We start from the raw sequence: 9,227 nt of genomic DNA, 5'->3' as shown, positions 1-9,227 counted from the left end.
TGGCATTTTCATGATCAAGAAAACTGAAATGTAAAAGAATAATTCTTTAGTGTTAGCAAAAAAGAAAACATCATGAAAATTTTACATCTCTTAAGAAAGACTTTGTTTTTAATACAAATAATCCCAAAGCCAATTTCTCTTTAGGGCATAGAGCCAAAATCTGTGATGTTCCCACAGTACTGTATACACATGGAGATTTAGGAATTAAAATTCAATTTTACTTTTAGTCAGGAGAGTTCCAGTAATAAAAGGTCAGATTTCTAATCGTATTTGAATTTACTTTGGATGAAAAAGAAAGTTCTCAAATGAGCAGTTAACTTCACACTTTGTCATCACTTGAAAATAGCTCATTGCGGATCCTTGCAAAGTGATCCATCACCCTGGCTGGGCTGTTTTCAGAATATGGTTGCCCAAATGACTTTGAACAAATGTCTCCTGAAGAACAGAAGCCTAATTATGGTCCAGCTGCAAATGTGACCCCAATGTCTGTCACTAGATGTTAAAGAAAAACCACTGCATTAATTTGATAAAGCAATTTCAGATCAACAGCACTGTTGGTTGACAAGTGTTATAAGAATTGCAGTGATCTGAACATCTCTCCAGAATTCAGGATGTGGTGTTTTTAAGCTACATCTACCTAGTCTGTAGAGACACTCCTGAACTCTGGAGGACTGATATCTCTATCTGAATTATCTTTCTCCTTCCCTCCCTCCTTCCTCTCTCCTCTGTCTCTCTTTCTCTCTCTCTCTGTATATGTGTGTGTATATATATACACACACATATATATCATATCTCATATATATATGATAATCATTTGTTGCATAATGACATTTGGTCAATGATGACATTATATGACAGTGGTCCCATAGGTTATAATAGGAATTGCAGTGATCTGAACATCTCTCTAGAATTCAGGGTGTGTTTTTTTAAGCTACATCTACCTAGTCTGTAGAGACACTCCTGAACCCTTTAGGATTGATGTCTCTATCTGAATTATCTTTCTCCTTCCCTCCCTCCTTCCTCTCTCCTCTGTCTCTCTTTCTCTCGCTCTCTCTCTGTATATGTATGTGTGTGTGTATATATATACACACACGTGTGTACATGTGTATATATACAGGTATACGTGTACATATACATGTATACATATATACACACATATATATCATATATATGATAATCATTTGTTGCATAATGACATAAATATATATACATGTATACATGTATATATACACACATATATATCATATATATCATATATATATGATAATCATTTGTTGCATAATGACATTTGGTCAATGACGACATTATATGACAGTGGTCCCATAAGGTTATTATACTGTATTTTCACTGTGCCTTTTCTATGTTTAGATCCACAAATACCACTGTTGCCATTGCCTACAGTGTTCAGTACAGTCACATGCTGTACAGGTTTGCATCCTAGGAGCCTAGGAGCAATAGGCCACGTAAATATAACCTGGGTATGTAGTACGCTATACCATTTAGGTTTAGGCAAGTACACTCTATTATGTTCGCACAATGATGAAATTGCTTAATGACACATTTCTCAGAATATATCCTCATTGTTAAGGAATGCATGGCTGTATACACACATGTGTTTGTGTGTTTTCATGTGTATACATATATGTGTGTGTATGTATAAAATTAATAACAGGGACTCAAGAAGTTGCTGGAGTTGTTCCTTTCTTCAAGGGTCTAGCAATATATCTGATGCCATCTCAAGAGGACCAAGGGCTTATAAGACGAACTTTCCAGGGTATTTGGGACTACTTCCTGATTAACTCCAAAAGGAAGAGAAAGGAAAGTAAAAGGAAAGGAAAGCAACGGAGATGAACTAAACTTTCTTCCCTTATTTTCATTGCAGCTGTTCACTCTACGGAGTGTTCTAGTCCCTTGACATCCCTGCTTTTCCCTGCTCTTCAAGTTCCTTTTGGGCTCACTTTTTGTCTTTGGATTTAGCCTAGACTTTTTCTCTTCAACTTTTTTTTTTTTTTTTTTTTTTTTTTTGAGACAGAGTCTTGCTCTGTCGCCCAGGCTGGAGTGCAGTGGTGCGATCTCAGCTCACTGCAACCTCCATCTCCCAGATTCAAGCTATTCTCCTGCCTCAGCCTCCCGAGTAGCTGGGATTACAGGTGCCTGCCACCATGCCCAGCTAATTTTTGTATTTTCAGTACAGACAGGGTTTCACCATTTCACTATGTTGGCCAGGCTGGTGTCAAACTCCTGACCTCAAGTGATCTGCCTGCCTGGGCCTCTCAAAGTGCAGGGATTACAGGTGTGAGCCACCAGGCCAGGCCTCTCTTCATCTCTTCATTTGCCAAATTTCTCAGTTTCCTTCACTTCTTTGCAATGCTGTGCCTATCCTGCAATCCTAGACCCTAAATCTGAGCAGCCATCTGCCTTCACCCTTCTCTTCCCAGACAGCCGAGGACTATGAAGGAAAAAATCACCAAACTGCAGATGAATGCCACCAGATATTGATGCCCCACAGCCTCCACCCACCTCTCTGCTCAGCAACTCATTTATTTGGCCCTGGACACTCCTAAATAGCATCCATACCTGCATCCATTTACAGTCGTTCCTCAGTATCCATGGAAAATTGGTGGCAAGACCCCCTGCAAATATCAAGATCTGTGGGTGCTCATGTCTCTGATATAAAAATGGCTTACTATTTGCATATAATCTAAACACATCCTCCTTTATACTTTAAATCATCTCTAGGTTTCTCGTAATAGCTAATACAATGTAAATGCTATGTAAATAGTTGTTATGCTGTATTGTTTAGGGAATAATGAAAGATAAAAAAGTCTGTACACGTTCAGTAGAGATGCAACCATCCATTTTTTTTCTTGAATATTTTTGATCTGCAATTAGTTGAATCTGTGGCTATGGAACTCACAGGAAGAACTGACTGTACAGTGAGGTTGAGTGAAAAAACAGACTTTAAAATCAGATCAGGCAGAAATAGGTTTGAATCAAGTATCTGCCTCCTCTAGACCTGTGACCTTGGACAAGTCACGTAAGCTCTGAACCTTAACTTTGTCAAATGTAAAATAGGTTTAACAGTAGTATAATAAGAATATCTACCTCACAGGTGTTGACAGGATCAGTGAGACAATATGCTGGTTATCTCTTTTTCTCCCTACTCCTTTCATGTTGGCCCTACTTTCTTCCATTTTAAATGTCTTAATTCTCTTTAGCTCTTTAATAACTTTTGTGTAGCTCTTTTCCTTCCTTAATCACATTTATATAATGAAATGACTATTGTCACGATCCGAAATGACCTAAAGAATAATTTTGAGTTTGTGTATTTACTGGCTGCTCTAAATAATTTCTAATTGTTGATCTCTCCCTTTTTAGGAAACTCTTTTTATAATAATCACTCTATTCCGGTTCCCCTCTTTGCTGTAACTCCTGTTATCCATCCAGCACTTGAATTGATTAACTCCTGTTCCTCTCCGTGGCCCTTAGAAGTCCAAGGTTCTCCCAGGCTCCAGCCTCAGCTTTTTCCTTTTTCACTTTATACGTACTTGCCAGCGCTGGGACAAGAGTGAACTAAACAAGGCATGTAGGGCACAATATTTAAGAGGTCCTCACTTCTCGGGGTGTACAAGTATATTTATGCCCTACAGGCCTTGCTTACCACACCCTAGTCCGGCCCTGACCCTGTTAACAAAATTTACTGAGCATATAACCACTACTGCCAGGCACTGTACTAGGTATCACAGTATCCATGCTCACTCTCTAGATGCCCACACACATGGCTGTAACTACTGTTTACAGAACACTGAGTTCCAAATACTCATCTATAGTCAGATATGTCTCCTGAATTTCAGATTATCTTTCCAACTCCCTAACTGATTATCATAATGTAGCCAGTAATAGCTGATGTATATGTAATGCTTCTGCTGTGTTGGACATTGTGCTCAGTAACTTTGCATCCATTATCTCACTTCATCCTCACAAAAGTCCCACGAGATAGGCACTATCATCTTATTTTTATAAATGAAGAAAACTGAGATTCATAGAGGCTAAGGGCTTTGCCCAAGGAAACATACTAAAACATCAGACCCAGGATTCAGACTCTGGTAGTCAGACTAAAGAGCCAGTTCTCCTAGACATTATGCTGTGGCCCATAATCACATCAAACACAAAATGCCCAAGACTCTAGCCACTTCCCCTCCCATACCCAGATGGTTAAGTCATACCACTTCTACTTCCTTAATATCATTTAAACTCCCCTCTTTTCTTGTACAGGTACTGTTCAGGTTCCAGCCTTTATGTCTCCCGTAGATAATTGCAATAGTCTCAAGACTGCTCTCTCCTAGTCTGGGTACGGCCTCCCTCCCCAGCTATCATTTCATTAGAGTGTTGCCAGACTGGGCATCCTAAATCAGCCATCAGTCGTACTCCTTATGTTTATACTTTGGTACCTCCATATTGCATTTTATTGCCCAGTCTCCTTAGGTTAACGCCTTCATTATCTGATGACCACCTCTGCCTAGTTTACCTGCCTCACTTGTCATACTCCATATGGAACCATACAAAACTCCTGAAATACCTCACGTTCTTGCAGATCTGAGTCTTTGCACGAGTGATCCTCTTTGCATAAAATGCCCTCATATCAGACATTTAAAGAGACAGAACACCTCATCTCTTTAGACCCAGATGAAAATATTTTCTATCAAGTGTGTCCCCATTTAATATGTTCTTTTCTCTATGATCCCTTGGTAACTGGTGCACATTTTATCACATTATATTGAAACTTCTCACCTGGCCTCATGGTGCTTTAGATCAAAGAGGGAGTCTTGTTTGTCCCCATACCCCTAATACCCTGACACAGTACCTGGCACCGTAGTTGTAACTCAGAAATATCTGAATGAATGAAGGATATCTTTGATGCATACACTTTACAAAACTAAACTGGTTTTACAGAACTGTTTTAATTTCAAAATTCCAAACTGTTGCAATAATACCTAAAGGCAGCAGCCATGAAAATGCAGCATCTCAGCAAATCACTCACAGAAACTCCTTTTAGAAGCCAATGAGAGTTTTAATAGCAGAAGAGAGGGCTGCATTAATACTGTCCATCCTTAGAAAATTCCCCTGGCCCCTCCTCAAGGGCTTCTTATCTCCGGCTACAATGGCTGCAGAATCACATTCCCTTTCTCCTTAATATTGTCTGGGGATCATATATTTAACTTCCCTTCAGGTTTATCTCTAGTCATTATTTCCCTTGCTCCAAAAGCCTGGTTCATCTTTATTCTTATGTATCCTTTCCCCAGCATCTGAAGTCTTCAAGGGGGCGGAAGCCCTCTACCTTGATCATCTCACCACTTCTATAGAAGAAAGGGTTTGGATCCTTTGTCCTCCCAGATGTCACACTAATGAGATATGTCTAATGACCTTGCTTTATGTCCTGCTTTGTGAGTTTTCCAACAAATTTTCTTTATCCCTTGACTTTACTCACTTTGCTAGTTTAACCTCTGTATTTTTTTAATCATTATTTCAGCATTTCAGTCTGATTTCACAGCTGACATCATGTCTGGAGTGGGAACCACAGGGCCAGTCAGCTTTCTGGGGGTGCTTAGGGTTGGCACCCCTGATCTTGGGACTGTCAACTACTAGATTTGATTCTAGAAGGTTGACAAGTAAGTGTGATAAATGCTTCCTGTGAGAACATGCTGTTTGTCCAAATGGGATAATTTCTTCCCCATATGCCTTCCTCTGGGGAATATATAAGTCACCGCAGTTGTGAAAAAACAAAGTGATATATGTTGCATTAGCTAACTTCCTACTCTTCATGTCAATTCTTAGACTTGCTTTTCTCTCCTAGGGAACTCAACTGAGTATTGTGTTTCCCCAAATATCAACTCCAAGATGTTTTACATAGAGACAAAATAATTTTTTCCTAATCCATAAAAAGTTTTGGTGATAACTAACAGCTTGCTAATGAAAGGTTAATCTTTATGCTTTAACTAAAACTTTAAATTGAAGATATATAATTTACAAAATTAGAGACATACCTCATTACATACTTCTAAAACCTTGAAATGTCATGTATCTTAAAATCAGACTTTTTGTGTAAATAAGACCATTGTGCTTTTGTTTCCTATTTTGATTTCAAAGTGGTAAGTCCAAACAAAAAATAATGTGGTTAATTTTTTCACTGTATTCTGCTATTTTTTTGTTTTCCCACTTTCGATTTTTTTAAACCAAGGAGATGAATGTTTTCTAACAGGAATTACATGACCAAATCATAAACTGAACAGTGTTTGTTAAACATAAATGCATCATAAGCATTGTCGATCTGTTTAGTTTTAAAATGAAGAAGAAGTCTACGGCCATACCACCCTGAACGCGCCCGATCTCGTCGTCTAAAAATGAAGAAGAAAACCTAGCTAACAAAGAACCAGTACTTACCAACCTGCATGCTGGCTGCTAGACTCTTCAATATTGCTGTCAAATCATGTAATCAAAATTTAGTGAAGAAGACAGCATCAGATATTTCTATATCTAAAAGGCAAGCATACTCAATGTATTTTAAAAAAGGAAACAAACCTGTACATTCAGCACTGAGTAGATATCCTAAAAGGCAGATGGTGATGAGGCCTGGTGATTCTGCCATGATCATGTTCACACGCTGCATAACCTTTGCTAGCTGATTGTGCAAGTGGTAAGGTCGATTAGTTGTACCAAAGTACAAGCTGAGCTGTATTTACTTCTGGGAAATAATGTCCATCTCCCTCAATGGGTCTTTGGACTATTTCCAGTGGCCTCTTGGGACAAGTGAAGAGAATGGGCAGTGGTCATTATCAAATTTCGCCTCTGACTTTGTGGGCTTCTGCCACTGTGGCTGATTTGAGGCTGAAACAGGAAGTGACACATCTTCAGAATGGAGATAGGCATAGTGGCTACATTTACTGGGGCATCACAGTTCATCAGTGGGACACGTCTTATCTTTGTAAGAGAGCACTGATGTTTGCCAGAATGGCTGTACCACTTTACATTTGCATCAGCAACCTATGAGTGGTCCAGTTAGTTTATTTGATTTTTTTTTTTTTTACTGTCAGATTCTTAAGGTTGTTTATATATTCTAGATATGAGTCCTTTCATAGATATGGGGATTACACATATTGTCTCCAGCCTGTAGCTTGTCTTTTGTTCCCTTAATTAAGTCTTTCACAGAGCAGAATTTTTTGGTTTTGATATAGTCCAGTTTATTTTTTTATTTTATGGATCACTTTTAGAACTCTTCCACTAACACTAGATCCTGATGATTTTTTTTCTAAACGTTTTACATTTTGAAGTTTTAGATTTATGCCCATGCTCCATTTTGAGTTAATATTTGTGTAAAGTATGACATTTAGGTCCACCTTCATTCATTTTTTTTTTTCCATAGAGATGTCCAGTTTACCCAGCACAATTTGTTAAAACAAAAAACGAAAAAACCACCCCATCCTTCCTTGATTGAATGGCTTGCGAAATTTTTTCATAAGTCAGTTAACCATATTTTGGGTCTAATTCCAGTTTCTCTATCTATTCTTTGTGCCATTGATGTATTTATCCCTCTGTCAATACCACATTGTCATAATTATTCTAGCTATATAGTAAGACTTTATAATAGGTGGAGTGATTCCTCCAACTTTATTCTTCTTTTGGTAAGATGTTTTTAACTGTTCTAAGGGCTTGTATAAATTTTAGAATGATCTTATATGTATCTAAAGAGATACTTACTGAGATTTTTATAGGAATTATGTAAAACCTGTATGTGAATTTGGGAAAATTGATACCTTCAATGTGTGTTTTTTTTTTAGATGGAGTCTTGCACTGCTACCCAGGCTCGAGTCCAGTGGCACGATCTCGGTTCACTGCAAACTCTGCCTCCTGAGTTCACGCCATTCTCCTGCCTCAGCCTCCCAAGTAGCTGGGACTATAGGCACCCACCACCACGCCCAGCTAATTTTTTTGTATTTTTAGTAGAGACGGGGTTTCACCATGTTAGCCAGGATGGTCTCAATCTCCTGACCTCGTGATCTGCCCACCTCAGCTTCCCAAAGTGTTGGGATTACAGGCGTGAGCCACCGTGCCCAGCCTAGAATTGTGATGTTTTCATGTTGGACAAAGCCTTTTATCATTATATAATGCCTCTCTTTTTCTTTTTTTATTGCTGTTCCTTTAAAGTTTGTTTTGTCTAATATAAGAATAGCTACTCCTGCTTGTTTTTGGTGTCCATTTGCCTGGAATGTCTTTTGTCACCCCTTTACCTTAAGTTTATGTGAGTCCTTATGTGTTAGGTGAGTCTCTTGAAGGCAGGAGATACGTGGTGTGTGAATTCTCATCCATTCTGCAATTCTGTATCTTTTAAGTGGAGCTTTTAGGCCATTTACATTCAATGTTTGTATTGAGATATGAGGTACTGTTCTATTCATTATGCTACTTGTTGCCTGTATACCTTGTTTTTTTTTCTGTATTTTTGCTTTTTAGGTCCTATGAGATTTATGCTTTAAAGAGGTTCTGTTTATTGTTGTTGTTGTTGTTTGTTTGTTTGTTTGTTTGTTTGTTTCCAGAATTTGTTTCAAGATTGAGAGCTCCTTTTAGCAGGTCTTGTAGTGCTGACTTTGTAGTGGCAAATTCTGTCAGCATTTGTTTGTCTGAAATAGACTAAATCTTTCCTTCATTAATGAAGCTTAGCTTCGCTGGATACAAAACTCCTCACTGATAATTGTTTTGTTTAAGGAGGCTGAAGATAGGGCCATAATCCCTTCTAGCTTGTAGGGTTTCTGCTGAGAAATCTGCTGTCAACCTGATAGGTTTTCCTTTATAGGTTACCTGGTGCTTTTGCCTCACAGGACTTAAGATTCTTTCCTTCATCTTGATGTTAGATAACCTGATGACAGTGTGCCTAGGCAATGACCTTTTGGCAATAAATTTCCCAGGTGTTCTTTGAGCTTCTTGTATTTGGATGTCTAGGTCTCTAGCAAGGCCAGGGAAGTTTTTCTTTGATTATTCTCCCAAATATGTTTTCCAAACTTTAGACTTCTCTTCTTTTCTTCAGGAATACCAATTATTCTTAGGTTTGGTTGTTTAACATAATCCCAAACTTCTTGGGGGCTTTTTTCATTTTTTTTTTTTTGGTCTTTTTTCTTTGTCTTTGTTGGGTTAAGTTAACTTGAAAACCTTGTCTTTGAGCTCTGAAGTTCTTTCTT

General features: G+C 38.3%; 1 protein-coding gene across 1 annotated transcript in view; it reads right to left on the bottom strand.

The window, feature by feature from the left end:
- Positions 1–6,691, bottom strand: part of LOC108516531 (coagulation factor IX-like) — a 21,242-nt gene extending 14,551 nt beyond the window's left edge. The window contains exons 1-2 of the mRNA XM_017854082.1: positions 6,580–6,691; positions 6,361–6,395 (exon numbers count right to left, since the gene is read on the bottom strand). Of these exons, the coding sequence (XP_017709571.1) occupies positions 6,361–6,395; positions 6,580–6,667 (123 nt within the window). The 5' untranslated portion in view covers positions 6,668–6,691. The remainder of the gene's footprint in view (positions 1–6,360; positions 6,396–6,579) is intronic.
- Between the last annotated feature and the right edge of the window lie 2,536 nt (positions 6,692–9,227).

This window comes from Rhinopithecus bieti, unplaced genomic scaffold (assembly GCF_001698545.2).
Source record: "Rhinopithecus bieti isolate Rb0 unplaced genomic scaffold, ASM169854v2 scaffold_38613, whole genome shotgun sequence".
In the NCBI taxonomy this organism is placed as follows: domain Eukaryota; kingdom Metazoa; phylum Chordata; class Mammalia; order Primates; family Cercopithecidae; genus Rhinopithecus; species Rhinopithecus bieti.
Note: the sequence above shows the minus strand (reverse complement) of the source record. Positions and strands in the feature narration are given on the sequence as shown.